The sequence below is a fragment of the Uloborus diversus genome, chromosome 7, assembly GCF_026930045.1.
Source record: "Uloborus diversus isolate 005 chromosome 7, Udiv.v.3.1, whole genome shotgun sequence".
In the NCBI taxonomy this organism is placed as follows: domain Eukaryota; kingdom Metazoa; phylum Arthropoda; class Arachnida; order Araneae; family Uloboridae; genus Uloborus; species Uloborus diversus.
The window spans coordinates 9,376,619-9,400,968 of record NC_072737.1 but is presented as its reverse complement, the minus strand read 5'-3'; the positions used below and the strand labels follow the sequence as shown (position 1 = coordinate 9,400,968).

At 36.0% G+C, this 24,350-nt stretch overlaps 1 protein-coding gene across 1 annotated transcript in view; it reads right to left on the bottom strand.

The window, feature by feature from the left end:
• Positions 1–24,350, bottom strand: part of LOC129226224 (cadherin-86C-like) — a 67,011-nt gene that overhangs the window by 31,214 nt on the left and 11,447 nt on the right. The window contains exons 7-13 of the mRNA XM_054860822.1: positions 15,988–16,128; positions 15,756–15,834; positions 10,349–10,470; positions 8,900–9,103; positions 5,518–5,676; positions 4,263–4,427; positions 925–995 (exon numbers count right to left, since the gene is read on the bottom strand). Of these exons, the coding sequence (XP_054716797.1) occupies positions 925–995; positions 4,263–4,427; positions 5,518–5,676; positions 8,900–9,103; positions 10,349–10,470; positions 15,756–15,834; positions 15,988–16,128 (941 nt within the window). The remainder of the gene's footprint in view (positions 1–924; positions 996–4,262; positions 4,428–5,517; positions 5,677–8,899; positions 9,104–10,348; positions 10,471–15,755; positions 15,835–15,987; positions 16,129–24,350) is intronic.

Below are 24,350 nucleotides of genomic sequence, written 5' to 3'. Positions count from 1 at the left end.
ATTTTTTTCAGCTACCAATTTGTTGGTAATTTAAGTTTCAATGAGAGAATATCTACTTCCAGTTCGATTATTCCAGTACTCTAGACTGATGAGTTCCTAGAACGAGGGGGGAGGTGTAAACGGTCGTGTTGCGTTCGTGGTTAAGTTAAAATTATGCTGATTTCAAATTATAGGCAAAATCTTATCAAAATAGACTTTACTACTTATGAAATATTAGTTTTAATTTGATAAAATAATATTATGAGAACATTGTTAACTCACATACAAATATTTTCACCCATAAGTATATTACTTGTTTTAAAATTGATAAAATAGTGAACATAAAAAATTCCGCTGAACATAAAGTTGGGAAATTTTTTAAATACCGTTAAACTTTACCCGTAAAACCGTTAAACGTACCCGTAGGTACCTGAAAATAGGTTCGATATCGACCGGTTGATCGCGATCGACAGGTTGCCGACCGCTGGGTTATGTGTATAAAGGGTGAACGCAACAAAAAATGATTTTCAGAAAAGTAAGTATGAAAAGTTTCTTTATAAGGGCTAACAGCCAATTTGGTATCATTCTCTGTGCATTTTAAGAGGACAAGCACACTGAATCCATTATGAATATTCTTCCAGATACATTGAAGAGTATAGAATTGGATGGTGTGAAAAAAAAAGTCATAATCGCTCTTTGTATCACCTCCTAACTCGATTTTTAATGGGGTTTGAAACTGAATTTTTGTTATCATTTAACTGTCTCTTTTATTAAAAACAGAAAAAAATAACTTCGGTAAGTCAACTGAGGTTGAATTTTCCATTTGGTTTCTATTTTAATGATGATTTCTTGCTCAAAAGCAGAAAGAACGAAAATGCATAATCAAATTTAAAAAAAAAAAAAACAAAAAAAACAGAATATTAGATGTGTAAATATACCACATACTTCCCAGCAATAGGCCCATTAACAGCTGTATATCTCACAACACCATAGCTTCCGGTGTCTTCATCTGTGGCCTGTAAGAAATTTTATTTCTTTATTACAAATAAGACAGCTTATTTCAAGCGTATAGCATCAAACTAGCTCAATCAATTTTTTTTTTTTTTATAATTTTACATTAGAGAAAAAAAAAAATGCGCTCGTTTCTAAAAGCTTTTTTTCTTTGTTTGGAAAACATTCGGTGTATGATTTCATTTTCGTTTTATTTTTTTAATTTATGTTTTCCGTACGTTTTTATAGTGGCGATACGGTAAAAGCATAGATTTAGTTGTAAAGTAAGTACAAATTTGTAAATTACAGCAGACACGTGTTTCGACGTTACAGGGAACGCCTTTTTCAATGCAAAAAATAATGAGCTTATGGATGAAAAGACATCCAACAAAAGCCAAGAGCAGATAAGCATGCAGCATAAAAGATAAAAACAGCGGATTAGCCAAACACCAATGACAAAGTTATAAACCGATCAGGAACCAATAGGAATGCAAGCAAAGGCGAAGAGCTTTCTCTTAGGTACGAACCCAGAAAGAAAGAATTCAATTGAACAAAGATTAAGCCGAAGCTTAAACAAAAGGAAAAGAAATTGTCAGTAACCGTGAACCGCAAGAAAGGAAAAGCTGAATGGAAAACCATGAAATAAAATAAACAGAAACAAAAAAATATTCGAAAAAAGGAAAAATAAAGATAAATAGAAGAAAATGGGGGGGGGGGGTGTCAATCAAGACAAAAAGGTAAAAATAAACAAAGGGAGATGTTCAGCACAAAGGTATTTATTTATCTTATGGATTTAGTTGGTTTTATACTGTACAGCCTCATTTATCCAGACTAAGTGGGACCAAAAGCACTCCGGATAATTGAAAATACAGATAATCCAGACATTCATTACATCAAAAAATCATATTTTGTGGACAAAAAGTTCAAAATACCAAAGCAATTTTTCACTTAATTTGTTATCAGATACTTTTAATTTCTTATCACGTGCGTTTGAATCAAGAAAGATAGCCAAATGCTTTATCATTATAGTGCAGCTTCAGGGGTACGTGTTGGATTACCATAACTTAATGCAAAATCTGTGCTGAAAATGTGCAATGTGCTGCATCGATGGTACAATAAAATAAAAAAGTTTTAGTACATTTACTTATCGTTGCGTTTCTGCTATCACAATTTAAAATTAGTAATGAGAACATACATTTTTAAGAGGCTGCAAATTTGATCCGGAGATTCGGAAAAAACCAGGGATGAACGAGATTCTATTGTAGAGAGGGCTTTCGGCAGCATTCGGTAGCACCTGGTTAAGAGGGATTCGTTCCAAATCGTTCTGTGACGGGATAGTTTAGAAAAATAAGTATGAAATTATGCGGGGAAAAAAAATACTTTTGAAACTTCGTGGGCTGAGTTAGTTTTGATACTAAATGAAGAGTTTGCAGCAACAAAGAATTAACTCCAGCTTTTGGTCGTTCGGTTCAACAAGGAGTTATTTTTGGTTGATAGTTCTCAAGTTCGTTTTGTTCAACAAGGAGTTATCTCAGGTTGATAGTTCTCAAGTTCATTTGGTTTAACATGGAGTTATCTCCAGTTGATAGTTCTCAAGTTATTCGCTAGAATGACTTTGCTGCTTCATTGGCTTGAGGCAACATTTAATTAACTCCAGGAGATTTCCCAACGATCAAAAAATAGAGTTAACTCTTCGTTGCTGCAAACCCTTCAAATGTCTTTTTTGCGACAATTGTGTCCTTAAAAAAGCAAATCCTTTCAAAAATAAGGCGAGTAATTATGTTGTTTCTCAGTATCTCAAACGAATACATCTCTTGAGCTGCAACCACGAGTCCAGATCGTCACGAACTTTCTTGAATAAACTGACAATAACGATCTCGGGATTCCCACGGGCCCACAAAAGCCCCTATAAACGTCCTATTTTCAAGTATTGTTCGTAGGGGCTCCTCTTATAGGCATATTTAGTCGCCAAAAGCTCTAAAAATTGACCAAAGGCCCTACTTTTTAGGATTTGAAAAACCCCTGGACTTTTAATAAACGGCAAAGACATTTGTTAAAAAAAGCTACAACCTAATAAACTGATAATTTGGAGCACAGGAGATTTAACAAAGAATTTTTCTATTTATATACATGCTCATTGATAAAAAACATATGATTTGGTTACAAAGGCACGGGTCACTTTCACGAGATTGACTTTATAGCGAGGTCCGATTGTATACCTGTATGTTTCTCTGCATGTGTTTTTAAGCGAAACTCTTTCCACCTTGAAAAGTTTCTCGTTGCGATACTGTCATGAAGCGGTTCTATGTAGTAGTTAAAAATGGGCCTTAAAAAAGCCATATAAAGACCCTTTTTTTATAAAATGCTGGAAGAGTGGGAACCCTGGATCTATATGCTGCGGAAATTAACTTGAGTTCTATGACAGACATTTCTTGCAAGTTTATTAGTATTACCAATGCACTCGTGAAAGCGATAGCTTTTATATTCGCTCTAAAGTTTTGCTTAACGAGTTGCCTAATATACAGGGTGTTCCAAAAAAAAAAAAGGGTATACACACTTTGCATAGAAAATTTATTTACTGTTCTACAAAGTTGCATTTCAGGATTTCCCGCTCTACAAGGCTAATGTTATTTTTTCACCAGGTGGCAGCATAATCGAATCGTAATATCAACATGGCGGACGTAGGTTTGAGTTTTAGAACGTAAGCAGGTTATTACGTGGTACTAGAAGTTGATAATGTTAAAGTTCAAAGACAGAAGGGATTATGATACAGAACCATCTTCAAGATTAACAATTACGCGCATCGGAGTCGAATTCGAAGTTCATGGAACAGTGTGTGATGTGCATACGATGTACAGAATCAGTGGTAACTAGTACTCGGAATTGTATTGATGCTGCAGGTTACCAGTTTGAACAGTATTAACATTTGTTATTTACGTTTTATTTACATTGTAAATAAATTTTCTATGGAAGTTCAAAATGTGTATACATTTTCTTAAACATCCTGTATACAAAAATAATGCCAGCTTATTGGCTGTCAAAAGTCCTGGTTAAATTTAAGCTAAATTCCAGGATTTACGGCCATAGTCCATCCAGAACATCTTCAGAGGACAAAACAGAGGTCCTCTTATGACTAATGAGAATAAGCCAAACAGAAATCCTCTTAAATCCACTGTTAGGTTAATCAGAGGTATTGTAATTAATCAGAGGGAACGTCGCGTTCAAGTCAGTCAACGGTGGTCAATTTAAATTTTGATAAATAGTTGATATCCTTCTCAGGGAAAAGTACCCACTTGTATTTTCGTGAGTACTGTACCCGGGGGTGCATCTTCTGGCAGGGTCACGTTATACACTTCGCTGGAAAACTGTGGAATGTTGTCATTCGCATCCGTTAGTTTCACGCGAATTTCGGCAGTCGCTGACAGGGGGCGCACTGAAGCTGTCTCTTGAGCAATGACCTGAAATTCAAATGTACATCATATTTGCGCTTCTTTTCCTTCTGAAATTGCATTTATGAGCATTATTTTTACTTTCACAAAAAGAAAATTCTTTTTGATAAATGCAAAAACATGGTTCTTTAGCAAATGCATAAAATATTTGCTATTACACACAGGCAACAGAAATTAAAAATATGAAACATTCACTTTAGGAAATATAATAAAATTTAACAAAAACTGACTTAAACAAATAATTCGTCGCTAAAAAGACAAACGAGCGTATCTCAATTTTAAGCATTTTGCAGAAAACCGATTCAAAGATTTCCAGTTTACTGTATCGCTTGAGATCCTGTGGGGGTGTGGGACTGCAACTTTTTTACTATTTATTGTAGAGATACGCCCATTGGTCATATTGTAAAATCGACTTTGGACATTTCTGTGGTCGTCATCACTCATTTTTCGATTTTTTTTGACATACGAACATTTTTAGCGACAAATTGATTACTTGAAAAATAAAGAAAAACTTTCAATGTGTTAATTTCAGTGATATTCATAATTACAAATTTAACTATAAAAGAATATTGTTGTTAAAAATGAATTTATTCAAATGCTCAAAGGCGCCCCAGACAATTTTGTGTAGTAAATAAAACAAATGTGTTTCAGTGACTGTAAATTAAGCAAATCGTTTGATCAAATATCTGGTCTGCTATTTTCCCAGTGGTGAGTAATTTATTACATTTTCTAAGCATATTGTTTATTGAAAATAAAGCGATAAATCCATAAATAAGTAAATATAATAAGATATATAGGTCTACAAAACGGTAAAAAAATCAAACATTATGAGGAGATCGTCAATAGTGTTATGTGTGGAATCTCTGCGTTTTGAAAACACATTTCATGACACTAGCGAGTGCGGATTTTTTTGACTAAGGGTTGAAAAAAAATGAAAGAGAGCATTCTAAAGCAAGGGCGCCCATATGCAAAATTTAAAGGGGGTATCAGATATTTTCCCTATGGTTTAGCAGGATATATCCCCTTTGGAAACCAATTTCAGTACAGATTAGAGTTGGACCAATCTGGATCACTAGTAATTGGCAATTAATATACTAACTCTGAATTCGAGGTACTTGGTATCTGACGTCTCATAATCCAGCAAGGTGAAATTCTTGACCAACAACGAAAACATCAACTCGTTCCTTCCCCTGGAGGGTTGAACGCTAAAAGTGCCCCCGTCACCATCCAAGACCAGCTCGAAACTACCGTTCTTTCCCTGGAAGTGTAAAATGAATCAAGATAATATCGAAAATAACATGCTACAAAAATAAATCAGGGTATAAATCACACACTGTAAACGAAATACTGAAATTTACGAAAAACTAGTATGTTGTGGCCATCACGAAACTTTCTTCTATATTTTTCCTTTTTCTGATCCCTCCCCATGCTTGACGAGGAAGCAATATTCCTAACAAAAACAAAATGACACATGCAAAAACTTGACGACCATCCCAATGTCTGAATTATTGTAAAAGCAAAGCAAAGAGCGAAAATTGAAAGTTACTTTAAAAGCCTTACTTGAATTAATTACAAATATTTTATTTATTAAAAAACATAAGATGGCATCAGTTAAAAATTTTAATTCATTGAGATAGTATTTCCGATCATTTCCATACAATTAAAATCACGAGAAATACGCAGACGACAATCTATTACGATTTATCTTTCTTATTGTTGCATTAATAAAACTATTTTTATTCGCAAAAAAAAAAAAATCAACACCTCTTGGAGCGATTGGAGTCAAAATTGAACCAAAGCCTGTTTACATATGGATTCACATATATTCCAAATTTCAAACAGAACGTAGCATTACTTCTTGAGATAGGGCACTCACAATGGAAAAAAAAGAACGGGCGATTGCGCTACCCCCTTTTTAGCTGTTGACACCAAAATAAAATCAGCTCTTATACCCACTAAGGGCTACTCGCCGATAAATTTTTCTTTCATTCCGTTCATTATTTCTTGAGATGCAGCAGTCACAATCGACGACAAAAAACGTTCTATAACTCAACCCCCGTTTGAGCTATTGACACCAAAATTGAATCAGCACCTGCTCCAGTTAGGGGCAACATATAGACCAAATTTTGTTTGATTCCGCCAGTTACTTCCTGAGGAATAGCAAGCACTCGTAACTCAAAAAACGTCCCATTGCTCCACCCCCCTTGGAGGAATCCGCGCCAAAAACCAATGGGCACAAGTTCACATAGGGTCACATATGTGTACCGAATTTCGTTCAATTTCATGCGATAGTTTTTGCTGTAGAGCGGCCACACACAGACGTGACACACATACACACATACACACACACACACACACAGACAGACAGACATTTTCCAAAAATAGTCGAAATGGACTCAGCACACCTCAAAACGTTCGAATCCGTCAAAATTCGAAATTCGAAAATTTGCACGAATCCAATACTTTTTTCTATATATTAGATATAGAAGAAAGTAATAATACAATGGACTCTCGTACAACGTGATTTGGCTTACGCGAATGGAATGCAACGCGAGTTTTTCATGAGCAACGTATCTCAGAATTAACTCAAACTCCTTGGCCGAAACACAAGATTTTTTTTGGAAATGAAGCATGGGGCGTAAATATCGGATTCAGGATTGGGTTCTGAACATTGGCTTTGAGAATGGATTTTAATTCCTTTAACATCACTGATGGCAGAAGTTTGCACACCGCGTCAGTCAGTGCGCTGCTTCATTGAAAGCTTGTGAAGATAGGAAAAAAAAAGGTTCTTACAGTTAAAGATTTTATGCATCGTAACAGTATGTTACGTCGAATAGCTCAGTTTTTTAAGTACTGCATTTATGTAGAAAACGATACTGTACAGTTAAGGAATGGTTTGGAACTGCTTTGAGGGGTGTTTAAAAGTGTTCAAAGGATAGTGCAGGTTCGTCAAAAAATAGTATTGATGATCCTTTTTTTACAACACGAATCAGGTGCGTATCCTGCCCGCCATCCACGTTGGCAACACGTTTTCCCGTAAAATTTTGTATTGGAAAATCATAAGTTAAAAATAGCTGAAACAGCAACGAATTGAAGATGGAATCGTGTGCTTTTCCAGCACAATTTGAAACTTGCTCTGTACTGTAAGCGTACAATTTTAAAGTGGAATTTACATTGAAGCAAGGCCCAACATCATATTGAATGAATCGAGATAAGTCACGAGATGTAAACCAATTGTTGACACCATAAAAGTTGATCCAAGGTACAAAAAAAGAGAGAAATAAATAATAATAAGGGTACAACATCATGTTGTGCTCATTGAAAGTTATTAGGGCACCGATATTTTGACGAAAGAGGTGAGTGTTCTCAATACGGAGCCCTAATAAGTCGCTCTCAGTCACAAAATTAAAGTTTATGAAAGGAACAATCAAGATCATATTGAAGCATGCATCAAACATCAAATCTTTGCGAATTAAGTACCCAGAAGAACAATTACACAACTCAGGAGAAAACACTTTCGTCAGCTGAAAATTCAAAAGAATAACACAAGAGCCCATTAGAACTGCAATCACTTTCCTTCCCTGCCATCCAAAAGAAAGATAACCCCTGAGTAACCACCACGACGACCTCTACGAGGACACCGAAGCTGTCAGGACCGCCTTTGGTCCAGTTTAGACTTTTACATGTATGGTTAAGCCAACAGCAACATCATGTGAAATCATGAGGAGACAAAATCATATGAAATGACTTACATAATGCAACGATAAGATGAACCCTTTCTTTTATATAATTAACAGAATTATATAAAAGGAATGGTACATCTTATCGTTGAATGCATTTCTGTCAAGCGCTACATAGGAGACAAAATTTTATAATTGTCTGGTAAAGTTTTTTAACTAGACGTACCGCCATTTTACCACACGGAAAACGTTTGTACAGTTTGAATGTTCGCACCCGCAAAACACAAAACAATAAAATTCCATACTTAAAATACACCGCCAGCTCAGTTATTCCATCCGAGGACTGCAGTTTCGTGCTTTTTGGCACTCATCAGCCCGGAATAGGAATCACGTGAGCTGGAGGCGAAAAATCTCTTAAAGGAGCCAAACAAACATGCTGGCTGTGTATTTTAAGTATTTCTGCCTTAGCCCTGGCTTTAGGGCGGTAACTTACTACAAAATACCTTAGCTTTGCCATCAATCTTTGAGTTGAACCGCACCATTACTGCAGTCGCTCATCTGGTTTGTTAATTCTGCATTAGCTACCTGTTTGTTTGGCTCTCTTGGCTCCCTTAAGAGATTTTTCGCCTCCAGCTAGTGTGATTCCTATTCCGGGCTGATGAGTGCTAAAAAGCACGAAACTGCAGTCCTCGGATGGAATAACTTAGCTGGCGGTGTATTTTAAGTATTTCTGCCTTAGCCCTGGCTTTAGGGCGGTAACTTACAACAAGATAAAATTCCATGCCAGTTAAGTGATCTTACCTGATCGTCGTCGAATACTTTGGGGACTTCCGGCCCTTCCCAGATGACTGCGGTGAGAATGGGACTATTCTCCTCGATAGTCGCCACGTACCGCCGACTAGTGAACCTCGGAGGCCTATTTTCGGTATTGACCAGCACGACGGCCATCGTCGCCTCCGAACTGGCTGGAAGGCCGGGGATCAACTCTGATTCTACCTCCGTAGCCTGGAAAAAATTAATTATATGAAGAGCTAAGAATATCCATTGGTGTTAACCCTTTCAGACGGAATTTTGAAATACTTAACCAAAAGTGTTTTTGTTTGGTAGACAGTGTACTATGGTAAAGAATATCTTATAGGTAAAATTTCAAGTTTATAGGTGAGGTTGAAATAGTTATGACACGTCCAATAATCCGGACACATGTTATAGAAATGCATATTTCAGATAATAAAACGATGAAACATCAAACTTGTTTGTAAAATATTCTCTAAACAATAAAAGAACATAATATAAGCATTTGAAATGATTAATGTACGATTATATATTTTTTTCAAAATCAGAAAAAACACTCACTTTTGTGACGAGAATCCGTGGTTGGGAAAATGAGTCAGTCACATTCCCCCAACCCCAACTGGATATTTAATATTTTACAGTCCTGCCTGACTTAGAGGCGAGAATGAAATAGTTTGTACCGATTGTGCAAAAATCGCAACGATCAAAACATTCGGCACCACGAACGCTGTATTTGATTCTAAATGAATTTGCTGAAACATGTTTGTACCGGCAAGCTTGAATGAGTGTTGGACAATTTCATACCAGCACGATGCTGGCAATGTATAAGATTATTCACGTTACAACAACACGCTCAAGTTTGAATTCGCAAGCATGCTTGAGCATGTGTCAGCACTTTTATGAGCAAGTTAAAAGCGCGAAGGAACAAAAAAAAAATGTTCTGTCATTATTGCAACATTTCTCAATTGGTGCTATGAATTAGCGAGTTAAAAACAATCAAGGAACAAAATATTTTATTACCGATCTTCTACTGGTTTGAGTTTGATATTTGATCAATCTTTATCTTTACTAATAATAAAACCGAAAGTCTGGATCTCTGGATCTATGTCAGTTACGCACATAGCGCCTAGACCGTTGGGCTAATTTTCATGAAATTTGGCGCAAAATTAGTTCGTAGCATAGGGGTGTGTGACCTCGAAGCGATTTTTCAAAATTTCGGTTTTGTTCTTTTCCTATTCCAATTTTAGGATCATTTTACCGAGCGAATTACCATAACATGGACGAGCAAATTACCACCACATGAACGAACAAATTAATATAGCATATTGGAAAAAATTCATCATCCATTATTTTTAAACATACAGGCGAACCAAATGACCTTTTAATTTTCTACTACGGGCAGAGCCGTGCGGGAACCGCGTTAGTGTTGAATGTGATGAAACATTGATGGAGACATACCTGGACCGACAGCACGAATGGTCCCGCCGTTTGAAATGCCTCCCTCAGAAGCTCAATAGAAGACGCTAAAGTGATCACTCCAGTCCTAGAGTGCATGTTGAAGTATGTGATTCCTTGAGAACCTGTTGAAAAAAAAAAAGATACTTGTAAAATATATACAGGGTGTTCTGTTTTAACCTGCAAGACCTCTTTTTTCGGAACCGTTAGTCTTAGATGCATGTTTCCCATTGCAAAAATGTTTAAAATCAGATGCGGAGTTAAGATATTGAAAGTTTGAAGCAAAAATAAAAATGAGTCAGAGAATACAAAATTTAACTTTTTATACGGGCCCTAGGTCCTCTAACTTATATTTAAAGAACTAATCTGAATTGAAAACTATTCTTGATTCAAAAAACGTGACACTTATGCGACCGAAACTAAAGGAGATATTCCAGTTCAAGGTTTTAAGGGACCATACAGAAGGTATGATTGGAACTTATCGCCCTTTCAGAAGAATGATAGGTTGTCAAATTAAAAAAAGCAAGGTATTTATATTTTTCATTGCTATTCAAAAATTCATGCAAATGTTATGCCGTGATACGCAAAAACACTCTGCAAAACCTCGAACAATTTGAAAAACCACACTCTGCACACATATAGTTTTATAAACACTTGTTAAATGCTATATTTTCCCCCAAAAGGTGTTATTGACGGCGAGTGTAAAGTGGTGTAAGTCACAAAACGCTGCGTTGCATATCTCGATGAATATTGGTCGTACTCATTTCAAACTTTTTGTGTTAGAATTGTTTTTCAATGGAGATTATTTCCCTAAACATAAGTTAGGGGACTTGGGGTACGTATAAAAAGTTAAACTTTGTAATTTTTTTACTCTTTTTTTTTTTTTTTTGTTTATTTCAAATTTTCAATATTTTAACTCTGCATCTGATATTGAACATTTTTGCAAATTGGAATTATGCATCTACGACTACTGGTTGCGAAAATAGAGGTTTTTTGCAGGTTAAAACGGAACACCCGGTATAGTAGAGTCGAATTAGCTTATAACGAGAGCCTAGAAACCACGTTCTTTGCTCGTTATAACCGTGTGCTCGTAATAAACAAGTTCGTGCTAAAAATCATATAAACGCATACAGATTTGTTTTGTTTTCCTTTCTTATCTTTGAACAGTAGTAAAGAAGTTGGTTATTTTGCTTCGCACTCTTATCTCTTATGTTAGTAGTTCGAGAAATACTCGTGGACCAGTAAGCATTGTCATTTGCACCCCTGGCTTGGAAAATAGATGGGTTTTTCTCAGTATGAAAAGCCATTGAGTATGTTGAGTGTTGTCCCACTTCAAATATTTTATATTTGTCTTTATTGTCGCTTTCATTACTTTTATCACTTCATTAGTTTAAAATTGAGCTATTATATTCCCCAAAGTATATCTCGGAACCGATAACATGGGAGTAGTAATTGCAATACCGGTATTCCGAATTCTATACAAAAGAAACACACACACACAAAAGAATTTATCCCAAAATAAAAAGCAAGAGACCAAATTATTTGAAGATGAAGGACTTCTAGACAATTAGGGGAGATGAATCGCACATTGTTAACAGTATCACCAACCTCCATGAATTCAGAAAGAGTACTTTCAGCTGTAGAAAAGTTGAGCACTAAAATGAGTTCAAAGATTAGACAATTCAATAAATGCATTATGTTTTTTTACTATTACTGATTTTTTCATTATGACGTTTGTTCCTTCATTTTATATTTGTTCATAATACGTTTTTATAAATAATACAATTTGTGTACAAAATTATGAAGTGTGGCATCGAAACAAAATGTTTTCAATCATTTTTTTGAGAAATTTTAAATACCGGTATTAATTCCGGTATTACGTTTTAGAAATACTGAATATCGGTGTTGAATTTTTGGTCCTGTATTGCAGTGGTTCCCAACATTTTTCCCTTGCGAACGCCTTCCAAACTCCGAAGTAAGCTGGCGAACTCCTTGGGTACTAAGTAATAAGAACCAAGCAAAAAAAAAAACGTAAGCACACACACGCACAAAGACAATAAAATTTGGGCGATTTTTTTTTTTTTAAGTTTGAGATGCGATGCTCCATACTTTATAACAAAACGAAAATATAATTGCAAAAGCATAGCCTCAGTGCAACAGTAGGATATCTTAACATTATTCCTGGGATTAGATGTCTTAGTGTTGCTCTGAGGCGAAGATATAGAATTAAAAATATTGCTAAGCACTAAAATGATCGCAAAACATGAGCACAAAACAAATGCACCAAAAAATAAACACAGTAATTATTCAGTGTTGGGCTTCAATCAGTGCTAGTACAAAAGTTGTATTTCCTATTACAGTACCCGCCACTAATAAAATCACTGGATCATAAAATCAGCCGCTTTTTAAAATCAAATCTGGAAGAACAGAATCATTGTAATACCAAAACATGTTAAAACCATCCTTTAATAAAATCACTATCGCCGTTTTATAAAATCAAAATTTTGGACATCATGCAGAGAAATTGATAAAGAAGCACCAAGAAGGAAAGGAATTGGTCTCAGAAGATGAGGAAATCTCAGCGCCAAATTTATCTCTTCAATGGATGCCAGAAAAGCTCTTGATGATATATGATGCACTTTAGAGCAAAAAAGAAAATATAATGTTGAACGATACAAAACATTAAGCAAACTCTCTCACACACACAAACGATATTGAATCTTATTTACTCTCCAATTCTGTTAACCAAACTGCAATACGCCAATATTTTAAGAACCTTGCGTAAAATAAAAGAAACCCCTTATGTTTAGTTAAAATGAGAACTGCATTTTGAAATACTTAAAACAAAAATAAATGGTGTAATTCATTTCCTTTTTAAAAGTTTTTAAACTTCAAAACCTTTAATTTTTTTTAAAGGTAGGTATTCCGGTTTATGAAATCAGCATCTTTAAAAAATCAAATATTCTGAGAACGAATATGATTTTAATAAGCGGCTCTCACTATATTGCCAACAACTTTGCCATTTACTTTTTTTCGATAGGACTTGTAGTTTTTCCGAAAATCGTGATAAACCGTTCCCCCCTCCCTTAAACTCCCCTCCTCCCCCCTTCCCGAACTCCGATCGCCCGTAAATTATTTTTCCTATTAATTTTATTATATTTTCTTACTTTTGCAATGAGTTTCATCCTGTTCTAAATTTTTTTGGTCTCAAACATTACTGGCACTGGCCTATTAGCACAAAACCTTATTATACAAAGATTATCGTCAACTAGCCCGCCGTATTAAACGGAAACCATTTTGAAAAAGGCCGCGTTTGTTAGAAAAGAACTACATGTAAGAGGGATTCCCAGTTTTTTGCGACTTACGGCAAACTTTGATTAATTACAATTTTTTCACCGCACCCTAATCTATTTCAATTATACACGCATATTTATAACATGAACTGCTCGCGGCACCCCTCACTCTTCCTTGCGGCAACCGAGGGTGCCACGGCACCCACTTTGGGAACCCCTGACCTATAACAAAAACAATGAAGCGTTCGAGTGACAAAGCAGTATACAGTCGAGTGTCGACTTACGCGAGGGATGCGTTCCAAGATCCTTCGCGTAAGTTGAAATATCGCATTGTGGAAAAGGGTATGTGTAAGAACTTTTATAAATATACCCATACGATTAAAGACACTTATAAACACCACCTCAAACTGTTAAAAACCATTTCTTAACTATACATTACTGTTTCTTTAAAAAAAAAAATTGAATTTTTATCTATTGTATTTAAAAAAAAATCGTTTTATTTAACATAAAAAACTGCTACGATGCAGAAAGTCAATGATCAATGGGAAAGGAAGACGTAAAATAAACCACTACGGTACGTATATTATGTAGTAAGAAAAACAAATGCACTATAGTTGTTGAAACTTTCTCTTTTTCCTTCTATCTTCACAGTTCAAAATGAAACAGCGCTCTTAGGTGTCATTATATTTCATCAACTTTACCATATAGAATGAAAAAGATAAATGGAAAATGAGGAGTAGTTATTTGTATAAGCGATGTGCAGACTAATATGGTGTAGGAAATTCCACCCTCAGCGATGTCAAAGGGATGAAGGTCTATTCACGAAAAAAACCGCGATTCCCTTCGGAAAATTTTCATGTTGCGGGTGAAGAATTCGCGTTGGGAATAAAATTCTTTACCGGGGAAAAATTCGCGTTATAGCCATTTCGCGTAAGTCGGATCGCGTTGTAGCGGGAGTCGACTGTAGACTTTTTTTGGACTGTTGTAAAAACTGATGAATCCAAAATCGATGGAAACATATCTGGAGTCCCTGTCTCAGACTCTGAGACTGCGACGACTTCTTCGTCAACCTCCGAGTTTTCTACAATTGAAATTAATCACTCGGTGAGTAATTCATCAAGTCCGAATTATATTAATGGAATATTTATTTTTTTATTAGATTTTCGCCGTGTTTTTTACTATTATTTTAAGTGATGTTATTTTTCTGCATACGAGATGGATGTGTTCGAGTATCATGCAAAGTTATCATCTAAGATAAATATGTGTCGAGTATAATGCAAATATTTAATCAATTAGAGGTTTTGTGATCCGAAATTTCCGAAAACTTTAAGTTGTTTCCGAAAATTTTCGGCTTGCATTCTAAAACTGAAAAACTATTTTTAAATAAAACTTTTAGAATGATTTTTATCAATGATTTCGATGATTTTTGTAAGCATATTTGAAGGTGGGCCGTGGATGCCCGATCGGTAGAGTGTCGGATTCGGGGCCAGAGGGTCCTGAGTTCGAACCTCGATGGTCGAAGACCCACCGTCGTCATTAAAGGGGATGGGCGACGTTAAATATTCTCGTGGTCTCAATGTCCTCCAAGTGAAACGATACCTCTGGGGGTGCTAGCACCAGGTAGCTATTAGCTCCTGGTCTAGTTCTAAATTCTCATTAACTGTTCGATCCGGTGATGGTGCTGCCATCTATCGGTATAAAAAATAATGGAGGCAAGGCACTTAGTACGCAGTCCTCGACATAAATACAGTTGTAGTCAGTTGTGACTCGGAATCGAAATATTTGAAGAGCTTTTATGATTTCAATAACTTTTGTTTGTATATTTGAAGAGTTTTTGCGGTGGGGGAGGGAGGGGTTGTTGTTCGTAGAAGAAATTCTTGTACGTAGGACTACGTTCTTGAGCATGCCCCCCCCCCTAAAAAGAAATCCTGTATCCACCCCTCCAATCGAAAACACATCACTTAAATAAATAAATTTTGCAGAAATTGTAGACATATAACTAGGTCAGTAAGATGTTTTGAGTTAAAAAAAAATATGGCATCACCTTTCTTGTGTTCAAAAAGAGATTTAACAATTGAAACTGAATTAAGTTAAGTAGAATAATTAAATACAATTACCTGGAACAAAACTGTAAGTGACATTTCTTTGATTGCCGAAGTCTCCATCTTCTGCAATGATTTGCGTTACGTAGTCTCCCTATGAGTAAAAAAGACGTTTGAGAAAAGAATAATGTAATGTTAAATTTCGTGAGCTAAAAAAAAAGAAGATTTTGTTATCAATGCTATAGTTTTCATGCATGCAAATAACAAATAATAAAATCCATGTTCTGGTAAAAATATGCGTCTTTACCAAATGTAAGCTGTCGGAGACTTGAATGACAGGTGGCAAGGGGTGGAAGACAGGGGGTGTGTCCTGGGCATCTCGCACAGCTACCAGGATCGTCAACATGGCCACATTTCTAGTGTCTACGTCTTCGTCTGTCCATGGGTTCTAAGATTATCAAAGTGATATTTATTTATTGTTTGGTGTAAAAAAAAGGAACGTTTCTTACGATTTTCATTTGACTAGGTACCAATCAAAACCACCTTTATCCAGTATCTACAAAAATTCAGTTAGTAGCTGGTTCAGATATATATAAGATGGTTTCTATTAGACTGTATTGTTAGTTTCAATAAAATTATAATAATGTCATTTTTTTTTCTTTTTTATATTTTACTAGCTGCGTTGCCCGGCTTTGACCGGTCTACTTTGAAAACAAAAATTGTGTCAAGTGACGTATATTCAACAATCAGGCATAAATAAAAGAAAAAAAAAAAATCATCATGCAAAATTTCAACTCCAAACAATGACGACAGATATTAAAATACTTTTAAGAAATTAAAATAAAATGAGAGAGATGGATTTAAAAAGCGTAACTATGGAAACACAAAATAAAATAAGTTTCAGAATGGAAAATGAGAAAGGTGGAAACGATGGACTCAAAAAGCGTTACCGTGGAAACGCAAAATAAAATGGTTGAAAACTTGAATAGAGAACAGATGTTTGAACTTCATTTCATTAGCTTGTAACTTTTTTTCTAATGGAGATAGAGAATTAAACTTCCGACCATAGGTCGAGTTAGATCTGGAGTAAAAAAGGTAGCTCTTTTCAATGGTGTCAAAACGAAAACTGTAGGACAATTCATTCACTTTTTATTGATAAATTTAATGAAGAAAGTAGTGCCTAAATTTCAGCTAAGCCTAAACAAATTCAAGCTAAAAACGTAAAAACCTCCCGCCGCAATTAAGTTAGAGCAATGGAAAAAATTGCGTAGAACCCGGAAAATTCTTCCCTTTCCAACGATATATAATATTACTATTTGCGAGTAATTTTTCACCCCCATATTCGGGAATTTATGTGAAAATTGGGCCTAAATTGGAATAAAAAAAGAACTATTCAGCGATTTTTTTTCGAACTGGTCTGCAAACCTTCTCAGGACTTAAAGGAACAAATTGTGAAAATTTCAGCGAAATCGGCCGAGTAGTTCTCGAGTTTCGCGGGTTGAAACACACAGACGCTTTTTGGACACTTCATTTTATACTATGTTGAGAAGAGTTCAAAATCAAACAAGAACATATCCATGGACTTGTTCCAATCAAAAAGCAATCTTCAAGCCATTAAGAGACCCAATTTTGGTCACTTGACATGGATCTGATCTACTGTCAAGTTTTGTGCTACTTGCTGTTGAGATTATGGTAAACGACTGTTAATGTTTTAGGTTCGTAATTCATTCGAAACAAGCACGTTCATTCTGATTTTAGTTAAAGGAAAACATGTCCATTAGATTCAATCAAATTTAAAATTTTGATTTCAGGTTTCTACATGGTTATGTTCTTAAAAGCTTTCTTTTAACAACATAGATGAGACTAAATCAATCTATATATAAAAATATAAATAAATTTTCCATAAAAGGTTATTTAGAAACTCGTTTTTTGTGGACTCCCAAAAAATTGTCGAAATTTGACATGGATAGCTTTGATTAGTACCTCCACATTTAATCATAAAATATACCGATAGCCCGCCCGATTATTACTTTCAGGGACTGCTGTTTCGTCATTGTTATGACGGGTCAGTCTAGATTAAACAATGACAGTGGCGCACACAGAAATTTTGCAAGGGGAGGGTCCATAGTTAAAAGTCCCATTTTCATATCATACTCCAATATGCCGTCAAACATATTGACTTGATTTTATTGATTCTTGAGAACAAAAACAGTAAAAAATAAATTATTGAGTAAATAATTAGCACTAATTAATAAAAAAATATTAATAACAAATACTTAAATTACCTGAAAGCAAAAGAATTTATGCAATGTATTTACAATTATCATTGTTCATAAATGAAAACAGATGCCAGAATTCAAGTATAAGAAGCATCAAGTCTGAAGAACAAGAAAAATCTCATTTTATAACCTGTAATTACAAAACTAGAAACATTATTATCACTCTGTTTTCATTTACAGTCACCCATAGTCTGCCTCTATAGGTTTACAAAACATCGTAGAATAAAGTTTAGTTTTCTAGTTCATTTTTCGATTTTATTTATAACTTCCTCAGTGTGTAATGGTGACATTGCTTGAATTCCGCAGTACAAAAACACATTAAACGTTCAATTATACATAGTACTATTTTAGAATGTTTTTAGCCTTCTCAAAGTCGAGAAAGATCTCTCACTTGTGCAATTCTTTACAAGAAACGTACACATTTTCTAAAAAATCTTTTAAGAGGATTTTTTTTCTCGATTGTTAGAACTGAAATTCTTGTTTTCTTTGTTAGGAAATATTTTGTGTATAAAGTACATAGAATCATAATCAGTTGGAATAAGAAAAATGCAAGAGCTATGGGAGGGGTCCGGACCCCCCGGACCCCTCCCTTGTGTGCGCCACTGAACAATGATCAATCTAGCGGCGCATATCATCTCATTTAATCTGGCCACCAAACAGGTAGCTAAAATAAATTTGGCACACCATCGAGATCCCGCTACGTTACTTACTGCTTATTACATTCAATAATTTTGTATGAAAAACACAGTTATTCCATTCTTTCATGATCTTTTAGAATTACAATTAACTTTTTAGCACGTTTTAACATTCCAACATGACGAGTCAAAGCTAATGTGTAAAACGACGAAATGCCGAAGATGTTGCAGTGAGTGACCGGAATTGGAGCATGTCATAATCACCGGAAATTTTCAATTTTTCGACGATGTCTTTGCTATGTGAATGTTGTCATTCACATAACAACGCATGTCAACTCTTATCATATCTTTCACAGTAATTCGTCATACATACAAGTAGTGGAAAATATTGTCATTAATAATGTCAAAAGAGCACCTAGTAGGCAATACCGTAACTTTTAACACAAAACAGCGACAAATGACCTAACCATCAAGAAATGGCAGCACCAGTATTTTCCACCTGAATTACTAGGACACAAGACTGAAGGTGAGGGAAATCTACTCCAGATTCACGTACTTGTGGTGATTGTTCATCGACCGACCATAAGATTTTCGAGCCCACAGACTTATCAAGTACTAGTGGTACCCGCGCGGCTTTGCCCGTAGTTGAAAATTAAAAGGTCATTCGGTTCGCCTGTATATTTACAAATAATGAATGACGAATTTCTCGCCAATTGGCTATGTTCATTCGTTCTCCCATTCCACGTCATGATAATTTCGTACTTTACTCGTCCATCTTATGATGATTTTGCTCCGGAAAATGTTCTTAAAATTGAAATAGAAAAATACCAAAATCGACTTTTCGAAAAATCGCTTCGAGGTGCACACCCCCATGCTACAAACTAACTTTGTGCCAAATTTCATGAACGGTCTAGGCGCTATGCGCGTCACAGAGATCCAGACAGACAGACAGAGAGATTTTCAGCTTTATTATTAGTAAAGATAAAGACATGTACTACACAAAAAATCAGAGGATCCTTATAATATCGGGAACTGAGTCCGAGATGTTGCGATTTCCTAGCCACTTGGCTTCCTACTGCCTTCGCAAAAGGTGTTCAGGTTACACAATAATCTATAACATGTTTTCACAAACTTTTTTTCCCATTGTAAAAAGTAATAATCATTTCACAAATCATAGATTTTGTCATACATGAAAAATGGAACATATCAGGAAATGTCTCCACATTTAATTTCGCTTAACTTCAAACCATTTCACGTCTACCCATTAAGGAGAAAAATTAACATCCAAGCTATTAATGATATCATTTGGGTCTCTATCTTAAGCCCTGGTTTCCTAGAAGCGAAATCACCGAGCTTTGGCGTCGCTACTCGGCGTGACACTGAAATCAATGTCAAGTGATTCCGGCGTGGCCACTCCCGACGTCGATTTCGCACGGGCGCGCATGCGCAGAAGAATTAACTTTTCCTCTCGGCGATTCGCTCCTAGGAAACCAATGCTTTACCTGTGTGTATTCGGCAGCAAAGCGCTTTGTATTGTCCATTTTTCAGTAGAAGGCACTTCACCACGCCTCCTCGAACGCAGAGTTCCATTTTACGCCGGGGGTGATCGGTTCGCAATCCACGCACTTCTAAAGGACACAATCAGACATCCCTAACTTGGGCGTGCATTTTAATGTGCAAAAAAGTCTTAGTGTCCTTTACATCACTTGCTTCACTCGTCTGTTGTCATTTTAGTTATTCTTACACTTTAAAAACTGCTGCTTTTATCCGAATTTCTGCCTAAAAGTTTCAGCCGAAAACAGCGAAATAGAATCATCGGATACCACGTGACTAGGGAGGAGTCAAGTGCCTTCTTGTGAAAAACGGACAATACACAGTCCTCTATGTATGCAAAACTGCTGAGCTTCCGTATAAATATAAGCATTTAATATCATCGGTCCTCGATAGCGTAGTTGGGAATAATCCCGAGGTGATGGGTTCGATTCCCGCCCTTTTGTCCTGGTTGTAATTTCCTTCTCTGTGCTGTTAATTCTATCCTATACTATGTGCCTGACCTATACTATGTGAATATACCATGCCTTGCCTTCAATATTCGAACTGAACCGAACCATTGTTTCGGTCACTCGTCTGTTCTGCGCTAATTCTTATATTAGCTACCAGTTTGTTTGACACTCTTGGTTTCCTTAAGAGGTTTTCCATTTCCAGCTCAGTCACTTTCCTATGCCGGGCTGATGAGTGCTAATAAGCACGAAACTGCAGTCCTCGGCTGAAAATGACTGAACGGCGGTGTATTTCATGTATTTCTGCTTTAGTTCTGGCTATTGGGCGGTAACTTACTGAATATATATGTGCCTGAATTGTACTATTTGTCATATTGGAAGTGAGTTCGTAAACGAGTCCTGCGTGACCAAGTACACGAACTCGAAATGTAAGTAACCAGTAACCCTCCAATAAATAATTGATGTACTAGATAGACATTGTGTTGCTACAATTATCATTACCTAGTGTGCTAAGGCAATAACAACATCGGATTTCATCATTGCACCGTAATGTGAAATGCTGAACTTCCTTTCAGCTATTGGGCACCAAAACCCAATCAACCCCAGTCCCAATTGAAACAAGATTGTAGTGGCCTATCGGTTTAGCATCGAACTTGTGACCGGAGAATCCTGGGCTCGATCGGGGCCGATCCTAACCGGTCGAAGATCCACCGTTTTCATTAATGGTGACTGCGGGACGTTAAATATGCTCGTGGTCACAAAGTCCTCTTTGTGAAACGATACCTCGGGGGGTGCTGGACGCGAGATTTCACGGCTTCTGATCTAAATCAAAGAATTAGAGATGTCCTATCATCAGGGTCCCATCCAACTGGTTAAACCACAAATAGTGGCAGGTACGGTGGACACTGGAGTGAATAGTCCCAATTGAAATTCTTCTGCATAAAAACTCTTACTTCTGTTGGGAGTATTTATTGCATTTGAATTTTGCATTGGCAACAAGCTCGTAGAGTTGCCAATGTGTTGATTTGGATGGGCGTTGCGGAAATGTGGCGTTATCTGTTTATGTGTATTGAAATGGCTTCCATTGAGATATTGTGATTGTGAATTCTTTTTGGTTGTACTTACATGTGTGTGCTTGAGTTAAACGTTATCAGGATGCTTAGAAAAAAAAATTAATTCGAAATGCTACAAAATAATAGTTCTTGCAAGTTACAATGTCGGAGAATTTATTCAATATAGGATAGAAATTTTTGTAGTGCCTCCACTTAAGGAACGTAGAAAATTTTGAAAATCAAAATATTGGCGAATAGAGGTAAGTGAATAGCCTTCTTTTGTATTGAATAACCTTCTTTTGTATCTAATGCTAATTATTGCATTTGATTGTGGATTTGAATCCGCTGAAAACCACATGAACGCGTTACTATAAAGCACTTTTTTTCGTGAGCCGTATTTTTCGTGAAAATGAAGACGTTGGTGAATTTGCGAGCAAAAACTTTCGCGAATTTTTAAGGAACAGAACCGAAAAAGAAGTAAAAAATATTTCACGAGGCTTAAATTTACGTGATTATGACGGGCTCGCGAAAATTAAAGCGTTACGGAAACAAGTGTTTCCGTATCATACGTATACAATACAAACTTGTAATAAATTTTTTAAAAAACTTAGTAATATTAGCTCTAGGGTGAATCGAAATAAATAGAGACAATAATTAAATGAAAAAAATAATTCTATCAGACAAAAAATCTGTACAATTGATGTAGTTAAATGATTTTTTTTCTTTAGCAGAAAGGAATGAAATTGAAAGTGAAACAAAGTAAACTTCAAAGATTTCGGAATAAGACGGTTTAATGCTCACGTTTAAACGAAAGATTGATCGGAAAAATTGTAGAAAACAGTAACAATATCTGCTTATCAATACATCGGTTTTTAAGATTTCAAATGTAAATTAAACCATGGACTACCTGAATATCATATGATCAATATTACTGCTAAATATATATTTTTTAACGTCTGAGGTGGGTTTTAAAAATTAAGCTCATAAAAATTCATCTTTAACAGACACTGACGGGTTCTTCAACTTAAAATCTCATCAGGAAACTTAGGGGCGAACTGGATTTGAAAGCAAAAAAAAAAAAAAAAAAAAAATTTGAATTTTGACATCTTGAATTCAAATTATGTTTTTCGCAATCACGAGAGTGTGTATGTAGGCGGGTGTGTTTGGGTGTAGGGGGTAGGTGTGTTTGTGTGTAGGGGTATGTGTATGTGTGTGTAGGCATGTGTGCAGGCATGAATGTGTGGGTAGTTGTGTGTATGTTTTTGTGTGTGTGTATGTGTAGGTGTCTATGTATGCGTGTGTGTATGTTTTTGTGTGTGTGTATGTGTAGGTGTCTGTATGTATGCGTGTGTGTATGTGTGTGTGTTTGTGTGTGTAGGTATCTGTATGTATGTGTGTGTATGTGTGTGTGTTTGTGTGTGTGTATGTGTAGGTCTGTGTGTATGCGTGTGTGTATGTGTAGGTGTCCGTATGTATGCGTGTGGGTATGTACGTGTTTGTTTGTGTGTATGTGTGCTTGTGTGTGTGTAGTTGCGTACGTATGCGCAGGGCCCGATCAAGACAAACTGGTGCCCAGGTCCTGAGAAGAAGATGGGCCCCCCCCATGAGAAAATCAGCACAATTTTAAAGTCAATGTTTTATACTATAAATCTAATATACTAGAAACCTACACATTATGACAGAAACCTAGGATTTGAATATCAAACACTTGATAGTCACCATACTAATCATAGTTAAAATTGCTTTACCTTAAGGTGAAAATGAGTTAAAAAACAATTTAACACTGCAAAAATAGCAAAAAAAAAAAAAAAATCTAATTCTGACATCAAGCTTTAAAAAGGCTCCTTTCTGGGGTAAACAGAGGCAAATGTGTCGATCAAATCATCGAAATCTAATTTTGATGTCGCAGAATTTTCAATGGTCAATAAGGAAAACGCTTAAATTATCCTGAGAAACGCAGCTTCTCAAATGATTTTTGATTCTTTTAAAAGCTGAAAAGGAACGTTCACTGGAACAGCAAAAAAGGAAGTTAATTTAGTCTATTTTAGTGCCCCTAAATTTGTGGTGCCCAGGTCCGCGGACCCACCGGACCGTGCGTTAATCAGGCCCTGCGTATGCGCGCGTGTGTGTAGGACATGGATGCAACCTGGAGACGGCTTTCGCTATAGGAGCTGCATCGTGAGGAGCCGGTCGACGGTGATGGTGCAGAGGGTGGCGGTAGGAAAATAAAATAAGAACTCCAAAAACAGTCAAATGAAAGCAATAAGCAATCGTGATTGCTCAAAAAAAAAAAAAATTGCTATTGGTAATAAAACTAACTTCTCATTTGGTCCAAGCCCATTTAAATGATTGCTTAAATATTCATTGTGTACAAAGTCTAGAGATTTACGTCCTTTATGTACTTTCTATGAATGAGTTATTCAAATTAGAATTCTGGTTATTTAATAGTGCTTCTGCGTCTTTACTAACTTTCCACTTGTTTTTAGAAAGTCTTCTAATAGAAAAAAAACCCCTTAAATTAACGTACAAATGAGGCAGCGAGAAGCAAAAGAATATGAGTAAACTTATAAAGTTTTGAGTAAAAGGCGTTTAAAGTTCAGATCCTAGGTAGGCTTTCATAGATTTTTTCTCTAAATCATGCCGTACAGTAGCACCTACCAGGGCTACTAGTACCATCTCTTGTCCCGAAATAAAGGAGTGGTTT